This window comes from Hemitrygon akajei, chromosome 7 (genome assembly GCF_048418815.1).
Source record: "Hemitrygon akajei chromosome 7, sHemAka1.3, whole genome shotgun sequence".
Taxonomy (NCBI): domain Eukaryota; kingdom Metazoa; phylum Chordata; class Chondrichthyes; order Myliobatiformes; family Dasyatidae; genus Hemitrygon; species Hemitrygon akajei.
The window spans coordinates 161,786,890-161,803,487 of NC_133130.1; the positions used below are offsets into that span (position 1 = coordinate 161,786,890).

The 16,598-nt window shown below is 40.4% G+C and overlaps 1 protein-coding gene across 2 annotated transcripts in view; it reads left to right on the forward strand.

Annotated features, from left to right (window-relative positions):
- Positions 1 to 16,598, forward strand: part of nup214 (nucleoporin 214) — a 103,267-nt gene that overhangs the window by 11,122 nt on the left and 75,547 nt on the right. For both annotated transcript variants that reach the window (XM_073052406.1, XM_073052407.1), the window contains exons 4-12: positions 1,157 to 1,349; positions 2,488 to 2,558; positions 3,943 to 4,006; positions 7,928 to 8,031; positions 10,177 to 10,283; positions 10,930 to 10,996; positions 11,470 to 11,596; positions 14,389 to 14,547; positions 15,741 to 16,089. In XM_073052406.1, the coding sequence (XP_072908507.1) occupies positions 1,157 to 1,349; positions 2,488 to 2,558; positions 3,943 to 4,006; positions 7,928 to 8,031; positions 10,177 to 10,283; positions 10,930 to 10,996; positions 11,470 to 11,596; positions 14,389 to 14,547; positions 15,741 to 16,089 (1,241 nt within the window). The remainder of the gene's footprint in view (positions 1 to 1,156; positions 1,350 to 2,487; positions 2,559 to 3,942; positions 4,007 to 7,927; positions 8,032 to 10,176; positions 10,284 to 10,929; positions 10,997 to 11,469; positions 11,597 to 14,388; positions 14,548 to 15,740; positions 16,090 to 16,598) is intronic.

Consider the following 16,598-nt stretch of genomic DNA (forward strand, 5'->3'; position numbering starts at 1 on the left):
TATGAACTTGGTTCTACTATCTTAAGTTTTCCTATTATGAGATCAGAATTTGAATGCTACAGGAGGAGGCTAGTCAGACCATTGCCTGCTTCAAGTTTAGTTTCTCCCACCTAGCACTTATCCCTGCAAGTGTAAGTGCTACACCTGTCCCTACACCTCCTCTCTTACCACCATTCAGGGCCCCAAACAGTCCTTCCAAGTGAGGCAACACTTCACCTGTGAGTCTGTTGGGGTCATCTATTGCTCCCAGTGCGGCCTCCTCTACATCGGCGAGACCCGACACAGATTGGAGGACTGCTTTGTTGAGCACCTCTATTCCATCTGCCACAACAGACAGGATCTCCTGGTTGCTACCTACTTCAACTCTGCTTCACATTCCCATTTGGATATGTCCATACATGGCCTCCTCTACTGCCATGATGAGGCCAAACTCAGGTTGGAGGAGCAACACCTCATATACCATCTGGGTAGTCTCCAACCCCTTGGTATGAACATTGAATTCTCCAATTTCCAGTAATTCCCTCCCTCTCTCTTCCCCCATCCCAGTTTCACTCTGCCTCCTCCTCCAGCTGCCTATCAACTCTCATGATTCTACCTTCTTCTACTACACAGTGCTTTCCCCTTACATTCCTTCTTCACCTTTCCTGCCTATCCCCTCCCTGCTTCCCCTCCCTCACCCTCTGATTGGTTTTTCAGCTGGCACCTACCACCCTTCTCCTTCCCACCCTCCTCCGCCTTCTTTATAGGGCCCCTGCGCCCTCCCTCTTCAGTCCTGACGAAGGGTCTCAGCCGGAAACGTTGACTGCTCATTTCCACGGATGCTGCCCGACCTGCTGAGTTCCTCCAGCGTGTTGTACGTGTTGCTTTGACCACAGCATCTGCAGTGTACTTTGTGTCAAGTTGAGTTATTCCTTTACTCCAAAACTCTACAATTCATTTTATTTTAAGGGTGACCCAATGGCCTGTTCAAAAACCCTTGCCAGTTCCATCAACTTCCAAATTTGTGTTAGTCCTTAAACCTTACTGGTCAAATTTTGGGTCATCTGTTCAAAGATCTTCATATCTAGCTCCCTGTAAACTGTCTGATTGTACCACTGTCAAGTTCATTCTGCGTGTGTGTTTTTATGCAATAACAGCAGTTTTGTTTTTATCGTAGGAGAAATCTCAGAAGCGACCATTTTTGTACTACAAGCCAGGAAAAAACTGTACAGTGTTGGATTTAAAATGGAATCCCGCAGTGATTTCCATCTTGGCAATCTGCATGTCAGATGGAAGCGTAACAATATTGGAGGTTACTGATGTTGTTAAACAACATGCCAACCTTCCAGCCACAGCTGGCATCACTTCATGTAGGTATTGTTTATTTATATGTGACTTGTTCCTTTTTCGTGCCTTGTGGTGCACTGGGCAGCATTTTTTTGCCATTTCCTTAGCATTTGTCTGTTTTTAACAAGGCTGAGTTGCTCGCTCGACACTCTCGCCAGCATGGATGGAAAGTGTGAAAGAGACTGGCCAGATTCAAACCCGGGGCCATTCGCTTTGGAGTCCGATGCTGATGCCACTGCTCCACTGGCCAGCTTTATACGTTACTTGGCACTCCTTAATAGGCAGTATACACCTTGATGTAGTGGGTTAATAATTTGATTTCAGAATTTTTCTAGAGTACTTACATTATAAAGTGTAAGCCATATATGTCAAACTCAAGGCCCGCGGGCCAAATCCGGCCCGCAGTGGAATTATCTTTGGTCCGCGAGATAATATCTAATTACTATTAAAGCTGGCCCCAGTAATCGAAGCGCCTATGGCGTATGATATGGCTAATGCTGAGTTTATTCAGGTACCAGGTTTTCAGGGTTTTTAGTGTTTATTCGGCAGTCTTGCTTGGCAGTCTTCTTCATAAGAAACGGAATTTATAAAGTGAAACACTTTGTAGTTATAGCAGAGACTGAGACACATGAGAGCAGGCTGAAAAAATGGAGGCAACGAAAGCTGCGTTCGCACGCGTCCAACTGATCCGGCCCACATGAAGCTGCATTTTGCTCAATCCGGCCCGTGACCTAAAATGAGTTTGACACCCCTGGTAATGTCATTGTGTTCACTACTTGTTGCTTCACTAGATTTTGTAGTGCATTTGTAATCAATCTTCATAATCTTGAATATTTTGAAATAATTTAAAGTGGAACTATGTGTTTGCATTTCTTGCTAAGCTCAACTCAAATTCCTTGAAAATACACAAATTGAATGAAGCAAAACTGATTTAATTCAACCACCACTTCAAATTACTGGCCACATGAGTAATCTTGGACATGAAGCCTCATATTACCAACCTCATCTAGGAGCGTGCTGTTGTAAAACGTAAAGTGATTAGGCTGAGATTGTAATCCATTGTTGGAAATTTAACATGCTGTCTCTGTCTTTGCCCCTCCACTTAACTCTCTCTCTCACCTCCCACCCCAATCTTGCCCCTCTTACATCTCCTCTCTCTAGTATGCTGGAGTCCAAAAGGGAAGCAGTTGGCTGCTGGAAAACGAGATGGAACAGTAGTTCAGTATTCACCAGTAAGTGGGTCTGCTTGCTCATATCTTCTAGTGAGTTTTTACTCTTCTCTCTAAGTCTCTGCATCCTCCCTCAGACCCTTGAAACCTTAACTCTCCTCCAATTCTGACCTTGTCTGTTATTTGTTACCTTTACTATCAGCTGCTTATGTCCCAAGTTTTTTTGGAATTCTGTACTGTACCCTTTTTAATTCCTTTTTTTAAGGAACATCCATGCAATTTAGACTAATTCTCTGAACTTTGGGATATTTACAATTCTCAATAAATATATAAATGTGTTTCAGTTGAGAATTGTAGGCAAAATCACATTGTGAAACATCCAGACTAATACACTATTCTTGCTTAAAGTTGAGCAGTGAAAAAATTTGTCTTGCATTACTACAGTGCATTGAGGCAATAGAAGGTAAAACAGAGTGTGGAATAAATGGCCACACATCGTGAGAGTTTAAGGAGTAGGATAGGGTGGAGCACCAGTGTTCAGGATAATCATGGTGGAGGTGTTGACCCTATCCTTATTAATTGCAATCTGTTATTGGAAAGTCAAGGACCCAGGAACTAGTTGCAAAGGGAGGTGTTGAGTCCAATTTCAAGGAACTTGGAGGTGTGTTTGTTTGGATTTATAGTATTGAAGGCAAAGCTAGAGGAATGCAAAGCTGTGGGGTATAACTTAGGATTGGAGATGTTGTCTTCAGGGTTGATGCCATCAATGCCTTTGAATAGAGTCATTTTAGCAAAAATCTAATACCCTATTCCTTAGAAAATGTTTTGAGACCATGTATCCATCAATGCCTTTGAATAGAGTCATTTTAGCAAAAATGTAATGCCTTATTCTTTTGCAAGTGTTTTGACCCATGTATCCTTTGAAAATTTCAAAATAGGTGTTGTAACCTTTTGCCATGTGAGGGTGTTAGATGAGGAACCAACGTGGTAGATGTTAATCATAGGTTTGATGTGCTTAATGCTTCTGTATTCTCTTATTGATTCCTTGAGTTAGTTCTTTCAAAATGATTGCAGAAAGGAGAGAGGTTGAGAGTGTGTTTATAAAGTGATATGAAGCTGCAAATAAAATAGCTTCCTGCAAGAGTTTATTTTTGTTTTGATAGTTTCAATTGCTTTTCAATTTATGGAATTCCATACATATTTGAACCTTTTTATTCCTGTCAACCAAGCAGTTCTTTATCTATATCCATACCTTGTTCTCAATACCATATACTTAAAAATTTGAATGCCAATATTTTGTGGGACCTTTTGAAAGGAACAAATAATCTGATCTTCTGGTTCTTGCTAATTTTTTCTCTTATTAGTGATACCTTCCAAAAGAAAGTCCGGTTTGCAATTTTTGTACTTTCAACATGATAGTAATTAACAGTTTTTATTTTCTTTGTAGATGTTGCAAGAAAAGAAGGTTATCCCTTGTCCACACTTCTACAGTTCAGATAATCCAGTTAAAGGTGCGATGTAGAGAATCATAGTTGTTTTATTTGTTATGCTGGGTCTCTGAGAGAGCTTGCTCCTTTCTTTCTGTAGGTCTGCATTGTTTTTCATCTCAAGTATTTAAATTGGTCTCTTTAGAAATGGTTTCCATCACTCTTTCAGGAATTATATGCCATTGGCCACTAAGTAGAAAGATTTGTGCTTGCATGTCCAAATTCTGTTAGGTTATCTTGAAACTGTTGGTGGACCTGCAGAGCTCACCTTTTTACTCCCTTCAAAGTGAGGTCTTTAATTTCTCCTCTATTTGCTCTTCATTCCAAAATGTGTTGTTCTTACTGACTTAATTGTATACAATGGTAAAATACTTTAATAATGATGTTGTACAGACTGTGGGGACCTCTGCTGGCAAAAATTTGTTAATTAGTTCTGTCTCATTTTATTTTTAAATCATTGTAGATTTCTGATTTTGAGCATCTGATTTATTGAAAATATCAGCAATTTCCCCCTACTGTGACTTTGTGAATAGAGATCTTTCAGTCCTTTGAATCTGTTTTGTCATTCATTTAGTTGTTGGCTGTTCATTGAAGGTAATATTCTGGATCAAATTTTATTAATATTTGCATACTTCAGTATGGTAATACAGCTATTTTGTATGCACACACAACTGACTGAGCTTTAACTATTGAATTCCTGAGTGTCAGGTCATTTAGTTAAATCAATTCTATCATTAATAACAGCATTTACTAGTTCGTTCTGCTGTTGGCCAACTGCACTGACATGCCATTGCTTCTCTCACTTTAAATTTAAACTTTAACTTTGGACTTGGATTCAACTATTGGGGTAGCACAGTAGTGTATTATGTAGGATAATGCTATTACAGAGACCCAGGTCCAATTCCTGCCACTATCTGTAAGGAGTTTGTATGTTTTCTCTGTGATCGCACAGGTTTCCTTCAGATGCTCCGACTTCCCCTCACATACCAAAGACTTACGGGTGAATAGGTTAGTTGGTCGAACGGGTGTAGTTGGGCAGCGAGGGCTTGTTGGGCTGGAAGGGCCTGTTATCATGTTGTATTTCTAAATAACTATTTAATTTGACATGATGAAGCAATAATATGAGGCTATATAATTAATGCTGTTAAATGATGTAACCTCTCCTCAATTTCATACTCCTTATTCTCTCCTTTGTTTATTTGTCAGCATTATGAATGTAATCTGTGTATAATTTGACATGTACAGTATATGCTTAGGACAGGTTGAATGGTGCTGCCAAAGAATTATAAAGATGATATCCAGAGAGGTGATGAATTTAGTCAAGGAGAAGAGGGAAAAGTATATGAAGCTTCACAAAGTACACTGCAGATGCTGTGGTCAAATCAACACGTACAAAAGCTGGATGAACTCAGCAGGTCGGGCAGCATCCGTTGACTGCTCAGTTCAACGGATGCTGCCTGACCTGCTGAATTCATCCAGCTTTTGTACGTGTTGATATATAAAGCTTCAGAAGTTAGGATCAAATGAAGCACATGAAGAGTACAAAGAAGCCAGAAAAGAGCTGAAGAAGGGAATTAGGAAAGCCAGGAGGTATCATGGAAAGTCCTTGGCAAATAGGACTAAGGTGAATCCCAAGGCATTCCAAACATCAAGTGCAAAAGGATAACTAGGGAGAGGGTGGGACCCCTCAAGGAAAAAACTTAAAGAGAACTTTGCTTCAGTATTTACCAATGAAAAAGACATAGAGGACCAGGAAATCAGCGCTGAGTGTATAACTTTGTTGGCGCGGTTAGAGGTCAAGGACGAGGATATGTTTGGTTTCCTACTGAGTGTTAAGGTGTTTGACAAAATCCCTCATGGGAGACTAATCCAGAAGATTAAGATGCATGTGGTCCGTGCCGAATTGGCTATTTGGATTCATAATTGGCTTGTGCATAGAAAACAGAAGGTATTGGTTGAAGGGAATTATTTGAGCTGGAGGTCTGTAATTAGTGGAGTTTCACAGGGACCTCTGCTGTTTGTCGATGTATATAAATGACCTGGATGAAAATGTAGATGGATGGGCTGGTAAGTTTGTGTATGATAACCTAGATTGGTGGGGTTGTGGATAGTGCAGAAGACTGGCAAATAATGCAGCACAATATAGATCAGTTGCAGGTATGGGCAGAGAGTTTAGCCCAGATAAAAGTGAGGTGTTGCACCTTGGTAGGGCAAATGCAAGGAGACAGTACACTGTTAATTGCAAGATCCTTAGCAATGTTGCTGGGCAGAGAGATCTTGGGATCCAAGTTCATAGCTCCTTGAAACTGGCTACACAGGCAAAAACAAGAGAAAATCTGCAGATGCCAGAAAATCCAAGCAACACACACAGACTGCTGGAGGAAGTCAGCAGACCAGGCAGCATCTATGGAAAAAAATATAGTCAACGTTTTGGGCTGAGATCCTTCAGCAGGATAGGTCAATGGGGTGGTTAAGATGACTTATGGAATGCTTGCTTTTATTAGTCAAAGCATTGAGTGCAAAAGTCAGGTGGTTACGTTGCAACTTTACAGAACTCTGGTTAGGCCACATCTGGAGTATTTCATACATTTCTGGTCACCTCACTAAAGGAAGGATGTTGAGGCTTTGGAGAGGGAGCAGAAGAAGTTTACCAGGATGCTGCCTGGTTTAGAGGGCATGTGCTATCATGAGAGGCCGGACAAACTTGGGTTGATTTCTCCAGAGCAGCGGAGGCTGAGGTGAGATCTGATAGGGGTTTATAAGATTATGAGAGACATAGATAGACAGGGAGTATCTGTTTACCAGGGTTGAAATGTCTAATATCAGAGGGCATGCATTGAAGGAGAGAGGGGGTAGATTCAAGGAGGATATGAAGGGTAAGTTTTTTACTCTGAGTCGTGGATGCCTGGAATGCGCAGCCTGGTATGGTGGTATAAGCAAATACGTTGGAGGCTTTTGAGAGACGTTTGAATGGGCATGTGGATGTAAGGAAGGTGGAGGGATATGGACATTGTGTAGGTATGAGGGATTAATGTTTGGGTGTTTTTGATTTGCTTTTTAGGCTGGTTGGGCACAACATTATGAGCCAAATAGCCTGTTCCTGTGTTGTTCTATGCTGTTCTCTGATTGTCTGTGATTGTTCTGATGTGAGAATGTAGGTGTATTTGTAACATTAGAAATCGCAAAGTCACATATCAGTGTTTCATTGTTTGTGTTTATTTATGGAATTGGACAAGTGCAAATTAAAAACTGTCAAATTTATTTTAATCCATCGTCGAATCTTCTAGCCCTGACGAAGGGTTTCAGCCCGAAATGTCGACAGTGCTTTTTCCTATAGATGCTGCCTGGCCTGCTGCGTTCCACCAGCATTTTGTGTGTGTTGCTTATTTTAATCCATATAGTTGGCCACTGGTAGGATTGAACAGCTAAAACTAATTGATTTCATGCCACAGGGATTTCAGTAATTGATTAATAGATTTGAAGATGACATCTGTCGTGAAGATGTACTCAGCAGAACTTGCGGCATTGGCCTGAGTTAGGTTAGATCAGATCAGAAAACCACAGACTTAATTTTAACTGTAGTTCAACTCTGTTTTAGTATTTGAGGCCCTTAGTATGCTTGAATCTCACATATGTGCAGAATTTCTTTTTGCACATCTTTTTAAATAACTATTCAATGCAAGATGGAGCTGGTTCAAAAGCTCAGTCATGGCAGGGCATTAGCACATTATGCGTCAAAATGTGCTAGAAATCATTTTAACATATGATCTACTGTAGCCTGAAAATCACACTCAGATTGTAAGATTTTGCAACCCCATTTCAAATTAAGTGGCACATATCTTTAAGGTGTTAGCTCATTGGTGTGATTTTGATATTTTGCAATTAACATCTGTTTTACTATTTAAGAGTTGCTTATTTATAAATCTGTTACTTTTCCTTTTGCAGTTTTGGATATACACTGGATCAGTACATATGTCTTCACTGTCGTGTTTGTAGCTGCAGATGGATCCTTGGAAACCCCTCCTGAACTTGTGATTATTTCCTTAGCGGTAGGTATTTTTTATGGGAATATTTGGTCTCTTTCCAGCCAGGCTCTGTTTGTAGGTCATCTATTTTTCTAACATAAAAATGTCATAAGCTTTTACCAAGTTCAAAGCACTTTCGAAATGAATGTACTTTGTTCTGGTACTATCCTCCAGCTATCCCAGTCCTGAAAATTAAGACTGTATTCCAAAGTGACCCTTGACTTCTGCAATGCATAAGTGATGCTCTTTTTTGGATAAGACTTAAGTTTGGTGTCCTTTCTATCTCAATTGAATGAAAAAAAAATCCATGCCTAAGAAGTGTGGAAGGTTTATCCAATATTTGTGTGGCCTGCATTGTTGACCGAGTGCCAGGTCTACAGAGTATATAGTTGAGTAAGAAGGTGGGCCTGGTCAGGGCAGATGTGCAGCTTAATATTGAAATAATTAAACAAATCCATTAAGTAATTCAGTGATGATGGCATGGCGGGTCAGTGATATATTGCAACTCTAGTATACGGAGGTGAAGATAACGTGAACAAGCTCAAAGAACTTGGGTTTCGAATTGATAAGCTGCTGTTTGAGATTTGTTTCACGAGGTTCTGTGCCTTGTATTATAACCTGCAGGATTGCTCACTCAAGGTGGTGTCACTCCAAGTGAGACAAGGACGAGGGATTAAGCAGGTATCATCGGGAGAATATCCTCCTATGCACTTGTTAAATATTTGTGACCTCGGATGAATAAGAGTGGACCCTGCAGGGAGGCTAAGCAAACTGACCATCCATTTAGTGTAGTGGACCATTTAAGTTGGTGAATGCAGAGGAGTGTAATAATAATGGAGATTTATGCAAATAGGACATTTGACATTGTTGTCTCAGCCTTGTTGCATGCTGGGTGTCTGGGTTTTAAGGTCCTTTGGGCTGGAGTTAAACCTGAAGTATCAGCAGAAAGGATCCAGTGCTGTGGAAGGAGGAGATTCTGGGGGGAGGGAGAAATATGGATTCAAATTAAATGATTGATAATTTCTTGGGTTTCTTCCTTAGTAGTGTGCAAATTGGCATTGATTGAATGCATCAATCAAAGCTGCATCAGTCCTCGATCTTTCTTGCTGCAATGTTGTATCTTATCTCCAACAAGCTTCTGGTGCATTGGAGCTAATCTTCAGACAGGGAAACTGTTTAATCTACATCAACTACACTGAAGCCCCAAGGTTACCCGCACCGTGCTAGTGGAGATGCTCTGAAGTTCCAAGGGCATGAAATACATTGTTGTTCTTTAACCAGAGGGAAATTAAGGAGTTCTATATCTTTGCGAAGTGAAAAGCAGGCTGGATTTGCAACAATAGTGAGAATCCAAAGTTCAAAGTAAATTTGTTATCAAGGTACATTTTTGTCACCATATATATTACCTTGAATTTCATTTTCTCATGGGCATTTACTGTAAATACAAAGAAACATAGAATCATTGAAAAACTGCACACAAAGACGGACAAACAACCAAAGTGCAATCGGCAACAAATTGTGCATATATATAAAACAAAATAATGATAATAAATAAGTAATATTGAGAGCACGAGTTGGAGAGTCCTTGAAAGCGAGTCCATCAGTTGTGTAATCGGTTCAATGTTGGTGTGAGTGAAGTTATCCACTGGTTCAGGAGCCTGATGGTTGAGGGGTAATAACTGTTCTGAAACTGGAGGTGTGGTACCTCCTTTCCTAGCAGCAAGAAGAAAGCATGGGTTTGGTGGTGGGAGGCCTTAATGATGGATGTTGCTTTCCTGGTACAGCACTCCTTGTAGATGTGCTCAATGGTGGGGAGAGCTTCACCTCTGATGGATTGGTCTGTATCCACTACTTTTCGTAGGCTTTTCCTTTCAAGCGTGGTGTTTCATACCAGGCCATGAAAGCAACAGCAAGAGTTGTGAACGAGACCACATGACTTTGATCAGATCCAATGCAAGATGGCTGAACTTGAATGAGACTTTAATTATTACAACATTTTCTTTATTTGAATTTGCCAAACATGTCTTTGATGTAACCATAAAATAACTAATGAAAATGAAAATTAGTGTTTTCTATCCTTGTGTCCAGACATTTTATGCCATATGCATAGTTTAAAGTAAAATTGTGTACATAGTTTTACAATAAAGTTTTTTTTTCCCCCCACCCCAGAAAAAGGATGAGAAGAAAGAGGACCAATTTTTGAAGTTTAGTGAACTGTGTTATGGAGTGACAACAGAGAGACAGCACCATTACTATCTTCACTACATTGAAAACTGGTGTGTGAATGATATAATTTTCATATCTATTGACTAAGTAGCATCTCAACCAGCAAGCATGTTCCAATTATCAATAAAGTTTCATCCTGCTTGGGGATTGAACCTTATGTCTATTAACATCATAGGAAAGGTTTGTTCTGTCACTGATCTTCATAGCTATGGCACTTGTTGAATATGTTCAGAAGTAGTGAGTATGTCTCTCCTTTCTTGATTTAAGGACCTATATATTGCACCTCTGAAACAGTCCTGAATGGGTTTAGTTCCTTTGGTCAATGCTGAACTTGGTATATTCCAAATGGATAACACTTGGACCTTTGAGAAAGATGTTTGTAGGTTGAGTTCAGTTCCAATCTTTGAATGTAATTTGTACTAAAACATAGAGAATGTTTTGAGGGTGATATTTCTGCAATCAGGATCCAAAAGAGCTATTTCATTTTTTTTGCAAATTCAGCAAGTTTGGCATACATTTCCATATGTTTGCCACTTTAATCAACTTTACTTAAGTTAATGTTCATTGACGTGTTGGTTTATTATTTGCAGGGTAAATGTCTATTAAATGTATATCATTAATGTCGAGAATCTGGGGAAATTCTGCTTGAGTTGCAGTCTAGCTGTTAGAGGCTATTGACTCTGTATTATTTCCCAGGGATCTTCTTGTTGCTGCTTCAGCTGCATCCATTGAAGTCAATGTCATTGCTCGGCAACAGGACAAGGTAAATTTTCTTTTAAAAAGCTTTTTTTTAAATAATTGGCATTAATTTTTGTAATGATTGAGAAAGTACTGGAATGAGAGTGGATTGAGCATTTAATCTTAAAAAGGCAGGTTGAATGAAACATTTAAAGCTTGGAATGAGATTGATAGGGTAGATTTTTAAAATATGATTTGTGGGATAGAACAAAGTGACAGGATATCAATGTAAAATGAGTAATTTAAGTGGGGTTTTTAAATCTCTGAAAACTCTTTGCCTGTGAAAGGTAGTTGGTGGGACTGGCTTTGTGTAGAAGTTAAAACAATTTGCATAAGCAAATTGAAGGGAGAAGTCGGATGAAAGGAAATGAATGACAAGCTGGCAGGATATGATTACGATAACATCAAAGTTCTTGTAGGATACAAGTAGTGGTACAGTCTTGTTGAATACCCTGTTTTGGTGTTGCAAGTTCTAAATCTGTGAGCCTCTATGTTCAGGTCAGCTGGGAGGTTTGGGTCCTTGAAGATGCAGCTCGGGCAGAACTTCCCGTGACCGAAAACAGTGATGACACCATGCCTGTTGGAGTTAGTATTGATATCACCAGTCAAAATCCCGTCAAAGTTGGTGAGTTTTGTGTATTGTTTATAGGTTGGAATGGTATGTTCAGTTGTCAGAAGAGGGGCGATAAAACATCTTGATCATTGAGGCAAGGGTGTAGATCCATTTAAGAGCTTGTTCATAGAAAGGTCTTTGCACCTCCTCATCTGTAAAAGTAAACTTCTTTCCTTTGCTCACACCCTAATTTGGTCAGAGTTATTCTGTTCCTGTAACATAACTGGACCTCTCAATCATAGGCATACGTCTATCAGAAGGAGGGTTGTGGGAGTGTAAATATCATGCACTAGTTGGTGCTGCAGTGTAATCTTAGGTGAATAATGCTGCCCCCTTTCTGCAAAACTGCATGCTGCAACTACATAGGGTCTCACTTAAATCATATAGTACAGGTTGATGTCCCAAGTGCTTTGAGCAGCTGTCTACGGCTCAACCTATTGCTATTTTCTTCTGTGAAATTCTTTAGCCAGTGTCCACCCTTCTGGAGTAGAATATGGCTGAGAAACAGCCCTGTTCTTTTCAAGTCTGGATGAAATAGTCCTTAAAATTAGGCTGCTTTTCCTCAGTAACGTGAGTGAGAATAGGCTACAGCGGAATAGTGTTGGAAAAGAGATTGAATATGGATGCCGGAGATATTATAAAAAAGAAACTACTGGAAGCATTCAGCAGATCAAGTAGCATCTTTGGAAAGCGAAGCTGTGTTATTATTTCAAGTTCAAGACTCTTCAGGGGCAGTCACATCAGTGAAATTCTTCTGAGGGCCAGCATGGACTTGATAGACTGAAAATCTTCTTTCAATGTTACAAGGAAATACTAAAATTGATAATGTATTCATTGCTGTTGGAATGAAGTCAAGTCAAGTTTATTGTCATTTCGACAATAAACTGCTGGTACAGTACACAGTAAAAACGAAACAGCGTTCCTCCAGGACCCTGGTGCTACATGAAACAGCACAAAACTACACTAGACTATGTGAGACAGCACAAGGCTACACCAGACTACGAAAAACAACATAAAAACTGCACTAGACTACAGACCTGCACAGGACTACATAAAGTGCACAAAACAGTGCAGGGCAGTGCAATAATTAATAAACAAGACAATAGGTACAGTAGAGGACAATTTACAATATAATAATAAATGATGTAGATGTCAGTCTAGACTCTGAGTATTGAGGAGTCTGGTGGCTTGGGGGAAGAAACTGTTGCACAGTCTGGTCGTGAGAGCCGGAATGCTTCGATACCTTTTGCCAGATGGCAGGAGAGAGAAGAGTGGGGTCCTTCACAATGCTGTTAGCTTTGTGGGTGCAGTGTGTGGTGTAAATATCTGCAATGGCGGGAAGAGAGACCCCAATGATCTTTTCAGCTGACCTCACTATCCGCTGCAGGGTCTTGTGTTCCAAGACGGTGCAATTCCCAAGCCAGGCAGTAATGCAGCTGCTCAGGACGCTCTCGATACATCCTCTGTAGAATGTGGTAAGGATGGGGGGGGTGGGAGATGGACTTTTCTCAGCCTTCGCAGAAAGTAGAGATGCTGCTGGGCTATGGAGCTGGTGTTGAGGGACCAGGTGAGATTCTCTGGCAGGTGGACACCAAGAAATTTGGTGCTCTTAACGATCTCAATGGAGGAGCTGTCAATGTTCAGCGGAGTGTGGTCGCTCCGTGCTCTCCTGAGCATCTCTTTTGTTCACATTCAGAGACAGGTTGTTGGCTCTGCACCAGTCTGTTAGCACTGCACCTCCTCTCTGTATGCTGACTCATCGTTCTTGCTGATGAGACCCGAGACCCACCACGGTTGTGTCATCAGCGAATTTGATGATGTGGTTTCAGCTGTGTATTGCTGCACAGTTGTGGGTCAGCAGAGTGAACAGCAGTGGGCTGAGCACACAGCCCTGGGGGGCCCCCGTGCTCAGTGTGATGGTGTTGGAGATGCTGCTCCCGATCCGGACTGACTGAGGTCTCCCAGTCAGGAAGTCTGGGATCCAGTTGCAGAGGGAGGTGTTCAGGCCCAGCAGTTTCAGCTTTCCAATCAGGTGCTGAGGAATGATTGTATTGAATGCTGAACTGAAGTCTATGAACAGCATTTGAATGTGTGTGTCTTTTTTGTCCAGGTGGGTGAGGGCCAGGTGGAGGGTGGTGGTGACGGCGTCATTTGTTGAGCGGTTGGGACGATACGCGAACTGCAGGGGTCCAGTGAGGTGGGCAGCAGGGTCTTTATGTGCCTCATGACAAGCCTCTCGAAACACTTCATGATGATGGGTGTGAGAGCAATGGGACGGTATTGAATAAGAACAAATATGCTGCCTTGATTCACTCATTACAATGATGATTGAACTCAAGGGAGTGAGTGTACAGTATTTCGTGAAATTATGAGCTGTTAAATATCCTTTGTAAATGTGGATTTTTACCTATTTATTTCTCTTGGCATCATAATAATCGATGGTTCCATATAATTTATCAAAGTGTATCAGTATTTTGTCACATTTGTAGTAGTAATGTGTTCTTTAGTTTCTTGTCCGTTATGGGAATAGTGTGAAAAATAATTTTGACTCTCAGGGCACGCAGCAAATTTGAATGTTTAAAGACATGAGGGAAAATGATACAACTGTACAAGATTCAAGTATTCAGTAAGTGTAGGCATGAAATGTAATTTATTTTTTGTTAATATTTAATAGTTGTTTTCATGTTGTTATCATTTAAGTCAGTTCTAAATAAAATGAACGTAGATTTGATCTAATAGTTTGATTAGTAGAAATCCTATCTCTTTTGCAAGTTTTGAAATTGATTCATTTGATGGTTTTGTAGGTGATGAGAAGATTTATGCTCCTTCTCCTATCTTGATGCTGCTCACAACCGAAGGGCTCCTTTGTCCATTCCACATGCTCAACTACAACCCCGGAGTGAAATCAGTAGTGAAGCCATCAGTATGTCCACGTCTCGAAGGAGAGCGAGAACCTCCCTCAAGTATGTACTAAATTTATAGAAAGCAGCAGAAATTCACAAAACAGACCTTTGTGCACAAAGAAAAGTTCATTTGCTTGTTACATGAAGTGATTTTTCACATTTGTTATCACCTTTTAGATTGAACCAATGTACCAGTAATAAAAAGAATTGACTCCATGCTGTTGCCAAAGCAATAGTGAGGAAGTACTTCACATTCAGGGATGGTTTCTTACAAGCACGTCATTAACTTAATTGGCTGCGAGTGCCCTCACATGAAAGTAAAAGGTGCTCAGGTGTTTTGCAAGGAATGAAGGATTTTATCTGCAAAGTTAAGATGAAGTTGATGGTGTTGCTCAGAGCATTGCCTGTAAGGTTGGTGGAAACTGAGCCTGTCAGGACTTTGATAAATGAATTGGATAGGCACTTGAATAAGAATTATTTGCAGGGGAAGAATGGGGAAAAGGACGATTTTGAATTATGCTATAGAGGTAGCCTGGGATGATGGGTTTAATAACTTCTGAGCCATGGTAATTCTTTAAGAGTACGAGAGTTTCTCTTGGGGTCAGTTTTAATCTTTTGGTGTCAGCATTGGTGATGTGAGAATGCAGCAACTAATTTAAGCACAAGCTCCCATAGCCAGCAATGTGTTAAAGGTGAGTTGTTTTGGTTTTGTGTGAATATTAGTCAGTATGTAAGGCAGAATTTCTATGTTTTGTTTTTTCTCAGTAGTATGATGTAAACTGTTCATCTGAGGTTAGATTGGGTCACAGTTTAAAAATTAATCCATATTTTGGTTGCTCTGAAATTGTATGTCAGCCTAGGTTTTTGCTTAGATCTCTGGAATGAGACTGAAACTCCTGATCATCCAATTTAGGGACAATGATGCTACCTTATTGACAGAGTTGTGGAACTTTTAAAATGATTCAGGATGCAAGAGTAATAAACCACTTATTCTGAGGCCTTGCAAAGTGTGGTGACAGGCTTATTCAGAATGTCACCTGGGAGAAGGGGCATGAGTTATGTGAGGAGATGAGAGAAACAAAGGAGCTTGTTTCGGTGGTGAAGTTTATGGGGAAATTTAATATTGTTTCAAAATCTGCAGAGTATTGGTGAATGGAGATAAATTATTTGAATTTTCAGCAAGGCTTATACTTAGTTACTTTGGAAACGTATGAATTTTAATGTGAATTTGGAACACTTTATTTTCCTTGTAGCTCAAACATCAGCCCCTGCTCCTGTATTGTCGCCGCCGCAGACTTCAACTGCACCGTCACGACCCTCTTCAAAAATCGTGCAGCCTGCTGCTGCTCATCAGTCACCTGCTTTCCCGTCATTGGGCTTGCCTGCTTTAGCCCGCTTTTCAAATAACACAATGGCACCTCAGGCTACAATAACGCATCCCGAAGCAGGTCCTGCAGATGGCACCAATGTTGAGAGTGGAACTTCTGCCACACCTACCACAGACTGGTTTCCCTCTAATACTCTTGGTTCCAGTTCTTCCTGGGACTCTGATGTAAATGACATTCAAAAACAAAAGGCTCTTGCCTCTCCCAAGTTTGTTCGGTAAGTTCTATCCTGTGTTTTTTCTTAAGTAGTTTGTGGAGTTACATTGAGTTCATTTCAAACAATTGGCCATTTATATAGGTGGGTCTTCCAATAATCATCCTCATGAAATCAGCAAATCCTCTGTTTTCCCAGATATTTTATCAATGTTGTGGTAATGAATTCCTTTAATTAGGTAAATAATTTCTTTTTCTGAATCCCTTAATGCTATCATATTGTTGAGTCTTGAGTGTCTCCCATGTAGAAATATCTACCCTTTTAGTTTTTATGCTTAAGGACTTGTATCACATCATCTTACAGCTTTTGGAAAAAATGCTCCAATTTTAATGTAGGAACAGGAGGAGGCCACTCAGCCCCTCATTCATCACTGTAAGAGCTGAGAACAGTGGTCGGCCATGTGCCGCCCCAAACTGATTTAATCTTGGCTTCCACTTCACCTTCCTGTTTGCCCCCAGAATACTTGATTTCCTTAAAGGTTATAAATATATCTCAATGTTAAGAACTGCCTT